Source organism: Stylophora pistillata, chromosome 6 (assembly GCF_964205215.1).
Source record: "Stylophora pistillata chromosome 6, jaStyPist1.2, whole genome shotgun sequence".
Classification (NCBI taxonomy): Eukaryota; Metazoa; Cnidaria; class Anthozoa; order Scleractinia; family Pocilloporidae; genus Stylophora; species Stylophora pistillata.
The window spans coordinates 12356826-12375661 of NC_142524.1; the positions used below are offsets into that span (position 1 = coordinate 12356826).

The 18836-nt window shown below is 41.4% G+C and overlaps 4 protein-coding genes across 5 annotated transcripts in view; 1 reads left to right on the forward strand and 3 right to left on the reverse strand.

The window, feature by feature from the left end:
- Positions 1-128: 128 nt before the first annotated feature.
- Positions 129-5888, reverse strand: LOC111336709 (uncharacterized). The gene has a single exon (XM_088724769.1). It carries the CDS (start codon positions 5562-5564, stop codon positions 375-377), a length of 5190 nt encoding a protein of 1729 aa, XP_088580895.1. The 5' UTR covers positions 5565-5888; the 3' UTR covers positions 129-374.
- A 4002-nt stretch (positions 5889-9890) lies between these two features.
- On the reverse strand, positions 9891-11149 carry LOC148728289 (XIAP-associated factor 1-like). Its single transcript, XM_088726094.1, has one exon. It carries the CDS (start codon positions 10999-11001, stop codon positions 10018-10020), a length of 984 nt encoding a protein of 327 aa, XP_088582220.1. The 5' UTR covers positions 11002-11149; the 3' UTR covers positions 9891-10017.
- Positions 11150-12640: 1491 nt separating this feature from the next.
- LOC111336713 (uncharacterized) lies at positions 12641-14869 on the reverse strand. The gene is made up of 3 exons (XM_022942851.2): positions 14648-14869; positions 14328-14547; positions 12641-12859 (listed from the first exon to the last, which is right to left on the reverse strand). The coding sequence occupies exons 1-3, from the start codon at positions 14751-14753 to the stop codon at positions 12808-12810; spliced, it is 378 nt and encodes a 125-aa protein (XP_022798586.2). The 5' UTR covers positions 14754-14869; the 3' UTR covers positions 12641-12807.
- A 23-nt stretch (positions 14870-14892) lies between these two features.
- LOC111336714 (codanin-1) overlaps positions 14893-18836 on the forward strand; it is a 44563-nt gene continuing 40619 nt past the window's right edge. For both annotated transcript variants that reach the window (XM_088726091.1, XM_088726092.1), the window contains exons 1-3: positions 14893-15040; positions 16896-17314; positions 17614-18170. In XM_088726091.1, coding sequence (XP_088582217.1) covers positions 14957-15040; positions 16896-17314; positions 17614-18170 — 1060 coding nt within the window. In that variant the 5' untranslated portion in view covers positions 14893-14956. The remainder of the gene's footprint in view (positions 15041-16895; positions 17315-17613; positions 18171-18836) is intronic.

Genomic DNA, 18836 nt, shown 5'->3' on the forward strand with positions numbered 1-18836 from the left:
CAGAAATGTACATAGTCGATCTTTTTAAGTTTTCACTGTATTATAACTCATTAATTCAGCAAGTTACTGCAAGAGAGTTTAATAAGCTATTGTCGGGAATCGGTTTTCGTCGACAAAGAAACTCACAATTTCTTGATTTTAACAGTTTTAATGGCCCAGCACTCAGCCTAGCTGTCACAATTCTCCTACTCTCTCACACTCCCACTACTCGTCTCATATATCAAAGGACTCAAAGTTCAAAACGGGCGAATTTGACGTCTAGCTGTCATCACCGGAAAACAGAAACTTGCGTAACGCAACTCGCAGTCACGACACTCTCCCCCTATTTGATACCGGAGGTGTCAAATATAAAACAAACGAGAATAAACGTTCCTTTAGTGTTCTTCTTGATCAGCAATAGCCCTTATGCGCTCTGTAGCAGCTACAGCCGCTCTCCTGGGTGTAAACACCCGAGCTGTAGGGTTAAGAACTGGATCTTGAGGTTTTTGGGTCCTGTCACAGGACAACTCCATGGGGCACAACTGTTGGATCGCCCGCTCCAGATAGGATTTGCCTGCTCTCAGTCTTGCTGCTCTGACGACTCCGTCTCTACCTTTCATTAGCTTCACCACGATCCCGAGGTTCCACTTTCCTCTGTTACGCTCGTCATTTTGGATTAACACGACATCACCTTCCTTGATAGCCGGTCCTCCCTTCTTGTGGTTGAGATTGTGCCTCTCTCGCAGGCTCTTGATATACTCCCCTGTCCATCGGGACCATAGCACGTCCTTACAGCGCCGAATATGTCTTGCACGTTTCCTCAGATCCCCGTCCTCCATCGAATCAACATCATCTTCGGGTAACAGGTTGGGTTGACCGAACATCATTTTGTTGGGTGTCAGCATGGGTAGTTGGATATCGTCTTCTACATAAGTCAGGGGGCGGTTGTTGAGAGTGACTTCAACGTCCAGGATCACCTCTTCCAGCTCACCCCATGTAAGGTGGGCTCCCCCTATAGACTTGTACAAGGCCTGCTTTACAAGTCCTATCATCCTCTCGAATTGGCCGCCCCACCAAGGGGCCCTGCTTAAGTTGAATTGCCATGCAATATGGTGGTGGGCTAGGTAGTCATGGAGCTTCTCGTCCTTCATGATCCTTTTTAACCACTTTGAAACCGCAACGAAACTTCTCCCGTTGTCGGAGTACACTCTTTGTGGCCTGCCCCTTCTTGCTATGAAGCGCTTGAAGCTTTTGACGAATTCCTCAGCTGTTTGGTTAGTCAACAGCTCCAAGTGGATGGCCCTCGTGAGACTACATGCAAACAGCAAAATATAGGCTTTCCCGTCTCCTCTTTTCTTGCCGATTTTATAAGAAATTGGACCGGCGTAATCGACGCCCACTACTTGGAATGGAACTGAGCCAGAGGTACGGTCATTTGGAAGGTTTCCAGGAGGTGGTTTTTGAAATGCTGCGGCTTGGAACTTTTTGCATCCAAAACAACTTTTAATTTCCCTTTCTGTTAAACTTCTCAGCCGGGGTATCCAAAACTCGCCCCTGATAAAAGCCATAGTGAAACCAACTCCCCCGTGTAACGTCATGATGTGTGCGTCCTGGGTTAACTTCTCTGACAACGGGGCATCTGGAGGAAGGTAAATTGGATAGCTTCCTTGTATTCTACCACGACACTCGTACAGCCCCAAACCATTCTTCTGCAAGTTGAGTCTTAACTGGTCTTGCTTGAAATATTCTGTTCCACTGTAGCTTTCTTGTGCTCTCCTGAACCACCACTGTGCTTGCTTATCAGTCTCAGCCGTTGTCAAAGGACCTCGGGTTCGTGCTTCTTTGCTCAACCTGCAGTTATCCAGGAAGCGCCTGATCCATGCTGTTACTCGGATTGTTGTCCAGTAGTTGTGCTTCTCTAAGATGTTATCTAGCTCGTTTTTTGTTTCTACAGCAGTCCGGAAGAGTTCCTTAGTTAACTTCGCTTCTGCTTCCGTTTCCTCCGTTGGTTCTGTGAGTGGATGAGGTGGCCAGCGCTCGAGATCTGACAACCATTCCGGTCCTTCCAACCACAGCCTGGGTAACTTGTCTCCATCACAGCCTCTGCTGCCGATGTCCGCTGGATTCTGGCTGGTTCCAACATGTCTCCATTCTATGAAATCTTTCTCTCTGATCTTCTGTGCCCTGTTTGCCACAAACTGTTTATAGGTACTTCCTCCTCCTCCCCTGATCCAATGGAGGGCCACTGTGCTATCAAGCCATCCATAAACCGACTTCACGGGCTGTCCTTGAAGGGCATTCTTCACGTTTGCTACAAGGTTTGCCGCCATGTGCGCTGAGACCAGTTCTAGCCTTGGGATAGTTAGCCCCTTCTTCGCGAGGCGCGCTTTAGCTGCTAATAGTCTTTGATTTGAGCCACTTGCTTGATGAACCACAGCATACACGGCAGCTGCTGTCCCTGTCCCGCTTGTGTCTCCGAACGCGTGCAAATCAATGGCATCAATCGCTTCCTGGAAAGCCGTCACCGGGCGTGGAACTGCAACTTGGTCAGGTAGATTTTTCTCGAATTGTTTCCACTTTCTTTCGATATACTTTGGTACTTCTTTGTCCCATGATTGGTTCAGGTCGCACACCTCTCGGTAAAGCAGCTTTCCGACGAGAGATACTGGTGATGTGACACCCAGTGGATCGTAAATTGAAGCAAGGAATCGCAACATTTCTCTCTTGGTTACTTCAGGGGGTGACTCCGGGAAGGTTACAGCAATCGTGTCTTCGGTTTTGTTCCATGGTAGGCCTAACATCTTTGTTTCTCCAGGTTTAACTCCGAGTTGTTCCTTGGCATAACTTTGGTTGCATTCATCTGGTGCTGAGTTCACTTCCAACTCTGGTGCATTGGAATGCCACTTGTGTAGCTCGAACTGGGCTTCTCCGAATACTGCCACGGCAATTTCCTTGAGTGCGCGCACCTCCTCCACGGTTTCTCCACCAGTTATCACATCGTCAACATACAAGCTCTGCAGGATGTCTTCTACTTCTTTTGGGTACTTTTCTCTCTGGCTCTCCAAGTGTTGCTGCAATGTCCCTCCTAGCAAGAAAGGTGACTGCACAAGGCCAAACAGTGCACGGGTGAACCTGAGAACTTCTACTTCAGATGTCGCTTTGTTCTTAAACCAGTGGAACCGAAGGGCATCTCGATCTTCCACCCGAATGCGCACCTGTAGAAATGCTTGCTTTAGGTCGCCGGCCAGAGCTATTGGTTTCAGGCGGTTTCGCACTAGAACATCCCACAGGAGGTTCTGAAGAGCCGGTCCTGTTTCCAAGCAGTCGTTCAATGATGGACTCTTCTCGTTAGCTTTCGCTGATGCATCGAACACAATTCGCAGTTTGGTGGATTCAGCTGACTCTCTAATGACAGGCTTGTGTGGAATGTAAAACTCCCTTCCTACAGGTTCTGACGTCACTCTCTCAACGATCCCCGTCTCCAGTTGGTCTTGAATTATCTGGTCATACTGTGCGAGGAGATCGGGCTGTCTTTGAAGTTTCTTCGTGAGGTTTTCAAGTCTTCGGAGACTTCCATGCTCGTTGCTTTGGAGCGGCTTGTGACCATGTTTCCACAGCAAACCTGTTTCATACCATCCCTCGTCGCTCCGCCTTAACTGTTCTTTAAATTCTTCATACACGCTCTGCTGATCTCCATCTGGTCTGTCTTGAAGGCCCAACACGTCTAGACTACACAGCTGTTGATACTCTACTGAAGACGTTCTGGTCAGGTAGACACTGTTTAGCCCCATTTCCTTGCCTGCCGACATCATGGTCCACCCCAGTGTAGTTAGTTCAGCGATCGGTTCACCAGCCTTGCCAATCTTCGGCTTAGTGTGGGTCTTTATTCTGGAGTACTCACTTGCTCCCAGTATTAGATGAATTGGTAGTTCGGGCTTGGTATCTTCATCATCCATGGTAACACCCGCGAGGTGTGAAAATGTCTTGATCTTATCAGCGTATCTGGGATTTGGAATTGATAGAAGGACACTCTTATCGACCTTACTCACCATCGTTGTCATCTCAAATTTCCCTTGAATACTTGAAATGCTGACATCATACTGTTCAATTTTCTCGTTGGTTGAGCACAGCATCATGTCAATCTTCTTGAACACTGATCTGGCTGGTTGTTTCCCAAGGTGCTTGACCAATGTAGCTGAAGCATAAGAGCTTCCGGCCCCTGTGTCCAATAAAGCTCGGCATGTTATCCCATTCACGTTGACGACTACCACTGGGTAAACAACTTCATCTTCAAATGTAGCTAGTAGTAACTGTTGGGGCTCTTTGTCACAGATTGATGTGTGGTGTCTTCCATGACACTTCTGGCAGCCTCTAGTAATACGACAATCTGTAGCTCTGTGTCTTGTGCCAGTGCAATTAAAACACAACCTTCTCTCACTGAGATGCTTCTTCCTGTCTCCGACACTCGCTATCTTGTCACAGTTAACAGACTTGTGGCTGGTTGAATTGCAGTAAACGCACGGTCTCTGTCGATAATCTTCTTGCCTTGAGTTGAAGAATCTGTCTCGCGACTTGTTTGGTTGGTCGGAAGAGTTTAAAGGATTCCTGTCACACCATTTACGAAGTGCCTCCAACATCTGAGGGAACGCCCACTCATGCCAGTTGTCATCCAAGCGAACAAGGTCAGCCCTGATACCAGGTAATTTGTCCAGAGTGACTCTAACATAACCGTTGATTTCCTTTATTTTTCCCATCGTGTCGAGTGCTTGAACGTTTGTGGCCAGTTTTTCATAAAAATCGTGTACTTTTGCTGGCTGCGATCCCTGTACAGTAGGCAAAGCAATAATACGCTGGATGTGGGCGTTGGCGACTTCACTCGGTTTTCCGTACTTCGCTGTTAAGATAGCCTTAGCACGTTCGTATCCCTCGGTGTTGTAAGGTAGGCCATCGACGGCAGATCGAACTTTCGGGACAAGGAGCTCTTTCAGGTACGAGAACTTTGCCACTTGCGTAATGGCAGCTTGATCTATTTCGGTGTCGAACTGACTCCAAAATCGTAGCCAATCCAAATGGGTACCTTGGAACTTAGTTATAGTTAATTTTGGCAGCTTTGCACCGCTTTCCTTCACGGACTTGTTCCGATCTTCTTCCATTTTCTTCTCAAAATCTCTCTTAATCTGCATTTTCGCCTCCTCTAATTTTAGCTCTTCTTCATAACGCCGCTTGCGATTTTCCTCTTCGGCCTTCTCTTCCTCCCATTTCGCTTCCCGTGAGGCTTCTTCACGTAGGTTTTTGACGGTTTTCCTAACATCCTGAGTTATCTCTTCGTATTCTGCGACTTGTTTTTCGATCCCCAAGCTCCATTTACGCACGTGGTCCGGTTCTTCTCCTTTCTCTATTTTCAGTGCTTGTATTTCCACCATCTGTTCGTGAACGCTATCGATCTGTTTCTCCAAAGTCTTCTGCAATCGCTCTGTCGCCTTCAAATCTTTCTTTTCTTGAATTCTGGGGACGTCATCTCGCGTAAATTCCAATAGCCGGAATTTAGAGTCGATCTTCTTCAGCGCTTGTTCCAGCTCTGACATGTTGTTTACACGTTATCTGTGCGCTGTGCTGTGTTTTTTACGGGTACAAATCGATATCAAAGTTTTGAATATCTTCAGTCGATCCTGGCGGGGTCGCCACTTTTGTCGGGAATCGGTTTTCGTCGACAAAGAAACTCACAATTTCTTGATTTTAACAGTTTTAATGGCCCAGCACTCAGCCTAGCTGTCACAATTCTCCTACTCTCTCACACTCCCACTACTCGTCTCATATATCAAAGGACTCAAAGTTCAAAACGGGCGAATTTGACGTCTAGCTGTCATCACCGGAAAACAGAAACTTGCGTAACGCAACTCGCAGTCACGACACTATTATTATTATTATTATTATTATTATTATTATTATCAATACTGCCCGCTCTCAGAACCAATCAGATTGCAGGACGCACGAGCGGGCACTAATGTCTGTAACGTGTTTGAAAATTATCCAAGATTGTATTGTAGCTTTTGGGTCACGTGTCTTCAGTTTGACAGCAGTTTTGTGAGAATTAATGAGTTTAATCACGCGAGATCGCCTCTCAACCGTAGAAAAAGAAGGAAAACAGATATAGAGTACGGTGACACTGAAAGAATTTCCTATAGTCATTCCCGGCGAAGGTATCTAACTCATTCTGCACTGGGAAAGAAATCTGGTGGTCATTGTGACCAATATTTGAAGTCAAACAAATTATCCCTGCACGGAACTCTGGGTGTGAGATGACATTATTGAGGAATGACAAACACCCCCACCATTTCTTTCTGAGCCGTCAACAAAGGACAATTCCTAAATTTTTCGAGGTACTGAATGATCAACATTTAGGAATTAACATAGTTTCTTTGCAAAGATTTTTTGTCCACTCTATTTAGGGATGCCCCACCTTTGTTGCTAGTAATACAGGCTTTAGGACTATTGCATCTCCACCAAAAGTCCATTTTACAGTTGTGTGCTTGGTTGCCAAGCCTTTGAACGGGAGTGAGGCTAGAGATGACCTTGTTATGATACAAACCTTGCTGTCTTTCAAATGTAAATCACTTTGTTATCATGCTAACTAGATACAGGTCTCTATCACAACAAGGTCATCTTTAGCCTCACTCTGAATCAAAGGCTTGGCAACTAAGTATACAACTGTAAAATGGCCTATTGCAACAGCGAGATGAGCGATATAAAATGACTATGCTTGTTTATCTTGGTTTGTAATGTAGCTTTTGGGCCACGTGTCTTCGGTTTTGACATCAGTTTTGTAGAATTAGTTAGTTTAATCAAGCGCCGGATCGCTTCTTAACCGTAGAAAAGGGCGTAAAACAAACGGACAGAGTATGGTGACCACTGAAAGAATTTCGTACAGTCATTCTCGGCGAAGATATCTAAAACTCACTCTGCACTGGGAAAGAAATCTGGCGGTCAGTGTAACCAATTATTGAAGTGAAGCAAATTACCTTTACGCGGAACTCTGGGTGTAAGGCGACGTTGTTGAGAAATTATTAACACCCCCCACTATTCCTTTCTGAACCGTCAACAAAGGACAATTCCTGAATTTTTCTTGGTACTGAATGTGTTATTTTTTTTGTTGTGTTTTTAACGCATGCAAATTAGAGCGTGCGTGACAAACGATGGAATCCGTGTATGATACGCACCACGATTTTGATGGTTATTTTTGTAGAAAAAAGTGCGTATTATACACGGGTAAATACGGTAAGACAATTGCCCAGTGTCTTTTTCATTTTTTACCGTCATGATTTCCGTCATATTTTTCTTCTTCTTTATCCATCCTTTTTTTAGTGGCCTCAGGAATGCCTCTTTATGAACCTTTTTAAGGCTGGGAATAAAAATGAATCTCCTTGATTACGCGCACTAAATGTGTGAGTTTGAGTTATAAAGAATAACTGCACTGAAAAAACATCTAAACAATTCAGCATCGGACGGTCTCAGTACAACAATCAGACATGCGAAGTTTTTTAGCTTTCAACATGAAAGACTGGAAAAGTGCGTTGTGACATTTTGAAAAATTTCACTTTTTCTCCCACCAAGAAATTCTTAGTAAGTAAGTAAGGACTTTATTTATAGAGGGGGACACGTAACAGCTGTATAGCTGACAAACCTGTGGCCCTCTAGCTAGATTATACGACATTACAAAAAACTGATAAATAAATAAATATATAGATAATTACATGTGGCCCTATAACTAAATTATACAGCATTAGTAGTTACTGAGTTCCTATACTTTTATGCGTGACGTCACTATCCAAGTATAAAACGACACTACTGTGGAGCGACGACAACAAGCTTTGTTGTTTTTTTTTTAATGGAGTAAATGTACTGATTTGATAGAAAAATAGAAGCTACCTGGGAATAAGTCTTCAATAGTTTTACTTTTAGTAAGCAAGTCCTCTTGTAACTGAAAACGTTCCTTCGGAATGTGCAATTTTTTCGTCGCTTTGACTGTATCATAAACTTTTAAACACGAAGGCGCGCTATAGAAGGAAGTTTTCCCTGGGAAGACCTAGGCTCATTTCTCACTCACCGTTGACGTGTGCGGGTCAAATTTAAATGTTGGTAGACGAACAAAAGGAGCTAATGAGATATCTATTGTTTACTTCCACAAGCATGGTGGCATGAGGTAACGTGCGAACCACCTACTTCGATCTCAAATTTACTGCCACAAATAAAGACAGTTTCATTGGAGAAAGGAAATACAAATCTCAAAAATTCTTGTATTTTGATGAAGACATAAAACAATTTTGAGGAATGCGCCCGCTGTTCACTGCTTTGGAGTAGCTGTCGGCTCAAGCTGACTTGACTCCAAGAGTTCTATATCACACGACGGTTGATTGACAAATGGTCCAGTGGGACCTAAGGCTCTTTTTATAGCGCGCCTTCGTGTTTAAGGAAATAGGCGGGCACCTGTGTCCACTTTTCTTTAGGTTATCGAGGGTCTCAGTGGAGTTAACCGTTAGCCGTAAAACGGCAAAGTAAGTAGCTCGTACGAAATTATCCATTCTAGCATACTACATTTCATAAAATACTTGAGCTACCGTCAAACCATTTATCACACCAGTAACCCATTGAAAATTGAAGTTTAATTTTTTAGAGGCAATAGACCGTACTTGCTATCGGTTTACCAGCTTCATAAACTTTTCTCGTTTTCTCCCAACATCGACAACCTGCGTGGTTTGTTACGTCGATAATCTGATAGATAGATAGACCGGTGTATTGCGTAAGTTGCCGTGTGGTTGTTTTAATGAAAAAGTATTTTCAACAGTTAATTTAAATTGTATTAATGGAGCCCGTGAAAGGTCAAAATAAACTTATCAATCACAAAATGTCCTTTATTTCTGCTGGGCTTTACCTATTTAACGCCTCTTACACACACAGAAACCGCGAACTCATTAAAGTTAGACATTTACCGCTTTCATTCAATAAAATTTACCAATAGTACTTTTATATTTCATAACCCCCGGGCCCTACCTCTAACGAAGTTTCGGTTTTAAAACGAGAAAGACAATAGATGGCTTTATTATCCAACTACATTTCCGTAGAGTACGCATTACACCTAAGATTAGCACAAACGTCTCGCGGTATTTGTACTCAAGAGAACCGGTTAGACAGGTTTTTCTCGCACCCTGTAAGCTACAAAAAAAATGGCGGACAATTTAAATCATTTTTCTGACGACGAAGAGTCGGAATTACTGGCAATTATTGATCCAAATTTATTAGATAAATCGAACGACGAAAAGCAGTTAGATGACTGTGAAATTTCATCATTTTTTGAAGAAAATAGAAACAGTAACACGACAACGCGCCAATTCCGTTCCGCTTCGCATACTTCTGTCACACACTCACTGTCATTAAATATCCGCGAAATTCGCCTGCACTGAAATAACAATTTGGCATGTTCGATAATAAATAACTTATTTAGCGTTTTGGTGTGTCATATGGCTGAATATTTTACTCGTTATTTATATTTTGACTCGACCAACGGGGTCGTCAAAATACGGCATAACTCGTTAAAAATACTCGGCGATACTACTCAACAAAACGTCTAATAAGGGGCCGACCATTTAACTTTTGGGGGGGTGGGTGATTTTGAAAAAAATTTCCAGCAAGCGCTTGTTGGAAGAAAAAAAATTGCATGCAGCCCAAATGTAATAGAAAAAATGTACCAAAAAATCGGAAAAAAGTATCCTGCACAGCAGATTGCTAGAAAAAAAATTTCTTGATGACCAGAAATCACCCACCCCCCCCTCAAAAGTTAAATGGTCGGCCCCTAAGATATATGTATTCAAAATTTTTGAGATGCATATTGGCTAACCAATTCAAAAACACGGTAAGAAAAAAAAAAAATATATATATACTTACTCAAGAAAAAGAAAATACATATACACTTACTCAAGCTTATTACACACAAACATGAGTTAAATTTGCATATGTCAGCTCTTGCACAATCAGTTTCCTCATTCAAGTTCGCGACCAAATATTTCTCATCATTTCAAATGGCCATCTTGGATCCTCCATGTCGCGGAAAACGTTTGCCAGGAGATCATAACGGGCTCCTTCCATTGTAAAATTCGTAAAAGTGAAGGAGTCACCTTCTCCACCGTTGTTAAACAGATTTTGATGCAGTCTCGAGAACCGGAAGTGAGGCAGATCGCTACCGTGCAATGGTTCTTCGCTTTCGGAGGCTGTACGAGAACCCTGAACGCCTTCTCTCTCTTGGATACACTGTTCCTGGTGTTCCATCAGTCTATCAGATGGATATAGCTCGGCACAAATTTCACAAGGTAGAGCAACAATGCTGTTGTCTTCACTTTCGGTTTCGATATCGTCGTCCGTGTCCGAGCTTGTGAAATGGTCAGGCGTTCGTACCACTTCACGAAACACACCATCAACATCTTCCACAACAAGAGGGATATGTAAATCTTCTGTTTCCTCCAGACGCTGGCAATCACGTTGATGAGCATCAAGTTCATCTAGCTGCATCAGCGATCCACAGAATTCACAAGGCAGGGACACGGGCAGATCAAGTCGCCTATCGTTACTTCCTCCATCGCATGCACTCTCATGATTCACAAAGTCCCTAACCAAGACATATCGACTGCACTCGTGGCAGAATTCCGTTCTAGATCCGCAGAATTCTTGGTGCTCTCTCATTCTTTCTCTTGGTAGCCTCAGTTCACAGTATGGGCAAGGAATGGGTCGCTTACCACAGTCATTGGCCAAGTGATTGCCTTCTTCACTTCTCGTTGTTTTCTGTCCGCACTGAACACAGTTTATTTCTGCATGATTCTCCTCGAAGTGCTGTTTCTCTTCGCCCCTCAGTATCGCTTCTCCGCACAGCGAACAAGATACGATGTTTCTTTTGCAGTGTACGAAGTGTATTTCGTAATTTTCTGAGGGAACTCGTTTGTTGCAATTTTCACAAATCGTTCCTTCGTTGTCCATGTTTGTGACGACGCGTTCAATTAAATCTCCTCCCTTTTACCGATGGACGGTTCCTTGATTTCACAGTTGGTAGAATGAAACTGCTTGATCATTGCTATTGTCTTTCGATTTATACTGTATATTACCTCATTCCCTTAATTTAGATGCTCTCGACAGTTTCCCAAATCCGCTCCATCACCGAATTAGTAACTTCACGATAATACTAGAAATTTCTGGAATTATATTCCAGTCCTCTCGCTCTTTATCGCTACAAACTTCCGGTGTACCGATATCACTGAGGCAAATTACTCATATTTCTGAACGGCGACTAACGCTGTCAGGCACAAAGGTCTTGAAGGACTCGATTTCCTGCCACTCTCGTTTGCCAACTAGAGAAAATTTCCACTTCTCTTTGCTTCATAGAAAATTTAGTCTCTTACTTATAGTGCTTGAGGTTGAATCAGCACGGATACCCGATAAATGGGAAGGATGGAAGGTTTCAGTCTTGGTGGGAAAAATTTTGCTACAGTATGAAAACTTAGCCACGGAAAGATTCGTTTCACTTCATTCAAATACCTCTTACCTTTGTTTATTCCACAGAATCTTTTTCTTGAGTCCAAGAAAATTTGCATGGCAGTTAAGTTTTAAGCTAGTGGTTTTATTCTGGAAAATGTCAGTTTGGATTCTGGCCGAGTCATTGTCTTCAGAAAAGGAAGTCATGACAAAGTGTTGCTGAAAGCCTTTGATTGAAAGTGAAGGCAACTGGTCACATTCTATACTTAAAAATATCTCTTTTAGAGGAGAAGGTACAGTTGAATTGTTAGAAAATAGAAAAGTGCTTACAATATTTTCTAAAAATATACTTGTCTAAAGATGGTGTGGTAAAGAAAAACTGCTCACAATCTATACCTTTTTTGGAAGAGATGCAATGGTTTGAAGGATTGGAGTTTTAAGTAAAACCCACACAGATCTTTTCATGCTCGGTAAATTTATTATGTGTATGCTACAATACCAGCACAGATTAACACGGATAAATAAAATAATTTACTGTTAATGAAATGGTGTTGTGTAATATGCCGAGTCACTTGGAATAATTCTTGTGAGGTACTCATGCCTGCAGAGTAAGATTTATTCATTCAGGGTTTAGTGTACTTGGCAGTAAGTTTAGTTCTGTTAATTCATTTAAGTTTGACTGTATAAATAAGTGGCATGAGGAAACTGTGCCACAATAACAAAGGTTCATTGTCATAAACTACCTCAAACTGAGGTGTTTCTCTTCAACAAAGAAAATAAATATTCCCATTACTTGGAAAAATTCACAGATGAAACTGCAATATAGCTTAACAGCCCTTTACGAAAGTTACACAAAAAGACAAGACTATTTTGCCAAAAAGTCAGAGAGAATCCTTCTTAATTACAATGTGGAACAACATGATTGATAGAAGGTGATTTTTTTCAAACACTAATTCAACTGGTTTGTCGAATTCATGCAAAATCAGACCAAATGCATTGCAATACAAATGACAAGTTGTTTATCATTTTATCAACTTCACAGATCAATTGTTTTTGACCTGTAGTAAGTCAGTATACAAGATAAGCTTTTGGTTCTTTTCAAAAGGTGAAAACATTAACTAGATATTACAATTTAACAGACATAGTATCTTGTGCTCTACAACAGTAGGGGCCATTTTAATGGGTAAAATATGCATTTTTTTTTACTGATTTCTGCTTATAATTGTCCAAATGAAAAGTGTTCTCTGTAAGAGTTCCAAGTTATTTGTTTCACATGAATAGCCCCAATGTTCTTTTGTGATGTAATCCAGCATCTCATTCTGAGAAATTTCCGAGACAGAAATATCGTACATACCTCTCATCATAGCTAAAAAAAATAAAAACTTATGAAAATGAAAACAAGTACAAATAGTACAGATAATAATTATAAATAAATGTAATTTTAATTAACTAATTTTCTGCACAAAATTACATTTTCTCGTCATGATTATCATGACAAGCTCCAATTCAAATTGCAATTAAAGCAATGGGTACATGTACTATCCTAGGACTGGGTTAGTAGGCTTTCTAACTTTTTTCCTTTGCAACATAATTTAAGGGTAGAAAATTTGAAATCTGTCCCACCCCAGACAACACACAGGCATTTGACTGTTGTCCCTGCCGTGGGGGTAGGAATTTGAACTAGTTAAATCCATGTGCTTTAATTTCAAAAATGGATGAGTTTAAAGATAAAGAAAGCACATTCCCTTGAAGACAAAGTTTGCAAAGTGATGCTTACAAAAACCGCCTCCCGGTTAGCTCGATGGATAGAGCGCTGGACTGTTGTGCGGGAGGTCGAGGGTTCGAGCCCCGGCCAGACCAACACTCAGGGTCTTAAAATAATTGAGAAGAATTTGCTGCCTTTCTATAACCTCAAGAAATGGTTAGATATTCTAGTCTTCTCGGATAGGGACGAATAAATGGAGGTCCCGTCTCCTGCAGGGTTGGGGTAGGAGACGTTAATTTCCCACACACAAGATTACTGTGTGATGGATGTCCTCCCCTGGGGTGGGATGGGTGGGATATACAGGGCCGTTCTGAAAACCACTTCTGTGAGAACGCACCCTGTCTAAAGATCATTATCTATCTATCTATCTAAAAATCCAATCAGTAATACCAAAAACTAAAACATGTTTTTGAGAAATTCTAGAATACTCGTTGATCACACAAAGAATTGTTCAAAAACAAATTATGCTTGGATAGGCCATTTGAACAAAATTTGTATTCCAGGGGAGTGGTAATAGGAAAAAATCAATTATCAAAAGTTCATCATATGCCCAGAGAAAGGAGAGGTGGGTGGTGTTGAAGTTAATGTATGGGGTTATATGGTACTCTTTCCGAAGGGAAAGAGTACCATTTAACCCCATACATTAATTATGCATTCAGATTAGTAGACTTTGTTTTTGTTAAAGTTTTGTCGTGAAACACAAAGAAGTGGAATGGATAATTAATGTATGGGGTTATATGGTACTCTTTCCATTTTCTGTTTTAACTTTTCCAGAAATGGGCCAGCTAGCTAGGTGATAGAAAACGAAAACTTTCATAGCCATAGGCTAACCTTAAATGCAAAATCAACAAATCTATACAAGTAAAACGTTTTTGAAGGGGTTTTATATATAAAGTTTAAACCATTGTTTACTGTTTGCCATTATTTGGCCCAGATATTTGAAATTTGAATCAAACAGTCAAACAATATGTATTTTTAATGTAATTATCCCCCCCCCCCCCCCCAAAAAAAAAAAAAATTAATAACGTACTACCAGTAAGAACATCGACCCAAAATAGCGACAACTTACTTGGCCACCAAACACAAAAGACAAAACATTTTGTCGCAGTGTGCACACTGTCGTCTGCAGTCGCCACACGCGTTCCGTTCACAGAACGCACACTTTACACCGCGGCCAGTTTTTGTTTGACGACAACGATCACAGTTAATGCTTTCGTTCGCTATTTCTTCCTTAATTTCACCGTTCTCGTATCTCTCCATTCCGTCTCGTAACGCTTCAAGTGTTTTCGCTGAAAAGATTTCAAAAGTAGAAATTATTTTTGATCGAAACCGATCTTGAAAAACCTTCCCGCAGCAGTTTGCACAATTCTAATTCTCCTTGAAACCTACTGTAGATGTTCTCCATATTGTTCGACTTCTCGAATTCAGTAGTGTTCACATGAGTCTTGAGCTGCATTGGACAGGATTCATCGAAAGGAAATTCCCTTTTAGACATTTTAACTTGCGTTTTCAAACAGTCACCCTTGCCTCGGTGAAGCAAAGTATTCCAAATAATAGGTCAACGGTATCGTTATTTGTAATGGAACAAATCATGAGTCTGCTTATTGGTTAGATTTTCGCGCAAAATCTTACGCTCCTCATTTCCCGGATCTTGCGCACGACAACTAAGCGCGGTTCATTTGAAATGGAGTTGCTAACATGGCCTCCACTTTTGAGAAGATTTTAGACGGGCAAATAACGTCGGATGACTTAACCGATCTCTGTCAGATTGTTACTGATGAGGTAAGCTGTATTAAATGAACAGTTCGGCCAATATGTAGGTACGCTGGAGAGGCAACAATGTTTTCATCAGCCAGTGCCCAGAGAGCTCACCTTACCAGAGCTTACTGAGGCCACCATGTATAACTAAATATTTATACCGATCAAGGTCGATTGACACTCATTTCGGAATCGAATAAAAAAGGAAATTACTAGAACTGAAGTAATTTGAATTCGTTTACATTTCGCCAGCTTTAAGACAGGACTACATCGTAAACTCTGATTTGATAGGCCCACCGGGAAACAAACAAGGGGCTAGAAGTTGGGGGGGGGGGGGAGGGGTGGGGACGTTGATTACAACTTACTGAGGAACAAACTATGAGCCATTATGTTTTCCTTGATTCTCACCTGGACTTGATGATGGCTGTATACAGTCAGCATACAACTGTTGAAAACCTACAATACTTGAAACAAAAACTTATGCTGGCTTTCCGATGAAAGTACATTTTTAAGTGCAATGCCAACTCCCTCGACAATTAACAACAACTGTTTTTAATTTTAGAGAGGTGGAGGGGTGAGGGCTGAACTAAGGTGGGGGAGGTGCAGTAGAAACCTAAAGTTCAAGCGTAGTTACTAAAAGTTGGAATCACCTGAAACCACCTGAAACCACCTGAAACCATCTGAAACCCCCATGGAAACCATCTGAAATTACCTAAAACCACCCAAGAAGCCATCTAAACCCACGTGAATTAAACATTATCGCAAATCGGTATCTTAATTTTCAGCATGACGCAAAGCTTCTGTATTGCTAATTTACTCTACTTTACGTCTATTTTTATCTGTTATCTCACTGTCACTGACAATGAAATTAGTTTCAGTTTTGCAACGCATTCCAAGATCTCGTTTGATAACAAAGGGAAGAGAGATAAATCTTGTAATTACACACTGTGTACACGTTTTTCGAGCTGCGCGGTCTGCGGTCTGCGGTCTGCGGTCTGCGTTCTGCGTTTTTGAGGTCTGTGTTAACGAGACACCTGAGTTGCTTTGTACGATTGTACCAAAAATGATTTCATATAGTAGAAGTACTTTAACGTTAAAACAGATATTCTGAGATCTCGTCTGATAACATCAATGACAAAAGAGAGATAGATAAATCTGGTAATTACACACTGTATACACAAAGGAAAACTGATTGCGCACACGTCGACTGACTCAAAAGGCACACACATAACCTATGCAAGACTGGTATGGCTCGACAGTGGAGGGTCGTAACTGCGATATGTTCAATAAGAATTCAACTCCAATGTTTACATAGCAGTTTCGCTTACGCATTCCGTGATCTCGTTTGATAACAAAGGGAAGAGAGATAAATCTGGTAATTACACACTGTGTAGACCTTTTTCGAGGCGTGGCTATTCGAGGTGTGCGGTTTGCGGTGTGTGGTTTGCGGTCTGCGGTCTGCGTTCATGTCTGCGTGCTTTCATGTAATTTTCAGGTAATTTCAGATGGTTTCAGGTGGTTTCATTGGTGGTTTCAGATGGTTTCAGGTGGTTTCAAGTGGTTTCAGGTGATTCCAACTTTTAGTAACTACCAAAGTTCAAGATGGAGGGCTTATTGAAGAGAGGGGCATTATTGAAATGGAGGCCTACAAAAGCTTTATAGTTACTACTGGAGAGGGGGGTGGTGTGGTTGTCCTTGTTGAACTGGTATTGATCTCATTCAGTGTGTTTCAATGCTATCAGCTGCTTTAGCGAATGGACACAAGGATAGTCACACTTTAGGGTGTGAGATTTGTCCAAGACATGATACAAAATGTTCTGAGAATTCCTTACAGCTGCATTCATGCCTTTTTCATGTTCTGTTTGATACAAATACCAAGAGTGAAAAAGAGAAGTTAAAACAGCACAATATTGGAGAGCTGGTCCCCTTTCTTCTCAACTACCTCAGAGAAAAAACCTTGCACCACTTGACTCCACGACAAAGTGCTGCACCAACACCCAAGAAGACATCAGTGTCCCATGGCAAAGGTGCACCAGAAAAAGCTGTCAGTGTAGGAAAGGGGTCCTCTAGGGGGAATTTGTTCCCTCCACAGAAGACCCCTTCTCCATCCCCTGGTGCTCCTTTGTCACAAAGTCGAAGAGATAAACTACATGAGCAATATTCTTCACCCTCTTCATCACCAAATTTCAAGCGAAAATCCTCTAAAGAGAAGGCAAATGAGAAGATTTCACCACTGGTTACACGACCAAAGTTAAATATTGATGATCCAAATGATTTCCCTGCTATAGGATTGACTAGGTGAGAGTGTGTAGTTATTATTAAACCTCTACGCACCAATATCAGTTTGTTCTCCATACTGTACTTAATCACATTTCCTAAGGTTCTCATGTGGATTATTTGTTACAATCAAGAGCTTCTTTAGTTGGTGATCATTTACTTTATTTTCCTGACCTTAATGTTTGATTTAGGAGTGATATTGTAAAGAGAAATTGGATACTACTTGACTTTGGGGTCAAAGTGTTAAACTATGATTTGATTATATGTTTTCACGGATGTATTACTTGTTGTAATCTTGAACATTGTTTTCTTGTCAACAGCAAAAAAGTAACACCTTCACGGAGAATCACACCAACACAAGTCAAAGGTGATGGTAAAAAGGGAAAATCTTCACCATCATTCTCATCATCATCATTTTCCAACTCGCATTCTATGCTGGACAGCCATGGAAGTCCAGCTTCTTTACAAGAAGAAAGGGATTTGTTGAAACTTATGAAATCCAAAAGGAGAAATAAAGGGGATTCCCCTTGGGGAACTAGAACTAGTCCCAGTCCCCAAACTGGGATCAGATCCCCACCACATCATGTCTTGGGAGATTTCATTGTAACTCCACCAAAACATGCAACCGCAATGCCTGATCCCTGGCAAAAGAATAATTCAAAACCAGATGACAGTTTGATTTCAACACCTTCTCCTTATAAGTGCCCTAATACAAATGAAGCTTCTGATATCCTGACTACAGACCGTGGAAGTTGTCAACAGTCTGAGAAACAAAGTTCTATAGAAAAGATTCAACCTGTACAGGCAGTGAAAGACAAAGTCATTTTTCACAATAAACTGGATGCTCTGGCTAAAATTTATTCAAGATGTATAATGGGTGAGTTTGAATCTTTCCAATATTGTACATAGATACTGTATGTCCTTCATCTGGCTTTTTTACCATAATAATTTGAATATATGTACAAAGTTGAAATGGTAAATTGGCCACCGTTACGATTATAAAAGCTGACATTTCAAGCGTTAGCCCTTTGTCGGAGTTAATAGGGGAATTGTGGGTTGTGTGTGCTTTTAAAGGCAGAAAATTTCGTTACCCCCACTGACACAGCCCCAAACAGTTTCTAAACTATCAGCCTTTTTTTACCATAAATTGGATGCACTAGCTAAAATTTAATCAAGATGTACAGTGGGTAAGTTTGAAACTGTTCAATCCAATGTTGTACATAGATTTGTCCTTCATCTGGCTCAGTAGTTTATCAAAAGAATAATATTACTTCTTATCTGCTGGTTAAGTTTCTATCCAGGGGATAAATTTTATCCATTTTTGTCACGTTTACGGATACGAACTCTAATCTTTTTTACTTATGTAACTATTCCGTTTTTAGCACAAAGACACTAAGAAACTTTCAATGACTTTCTATTTAATTTGTTAGCGCGCTTTGTTTGATTTCTGTTCGGTGACTAGTGAATATCCGCTCAAAGCTAGCTACATAAAGCTCTGTTCATTTCTATTTCCCGTACGTCAAAGTGTAAGAATTAAATTCGC

Coding starts and splice junctions, on each gene's coding strand:
- LOC111336713 (XM_022942851.2), bottom strand. CDS start 14,753: ATGTCTAAAAGGGAATTTCCTTTCGATGAATCCTGTCCAATGCAGCTC. Junction 14,548..14,647: donor CAATATGGAGAACATCTACA/GTAGGTTTCAAG, acceptor AAATCTTTTCAG/CGAAAACACTTGAAGCGTTA. Junction 12,860..14,327: donor CTTTTGTGTTTGGTGGCCAA/GTAAGTTGTCGC, acceptor TATTTTTTTTAG/CTATGATGAGAGGTATGTAC.
- LOC148728289 (XM_088726094.1), bottom strand. CDS start 11,001: ATGGACAACGAAGGAACGATTTGTGAAAATTGCAACAAACGAGTTCCC.
- LOC111336709 (XM_088724769.1), bottom strand. CDS start 5,564: ATGTCAGAGCTGGAACAAGCGCTGAAGAAGATCGACTCTAAATTCCGG.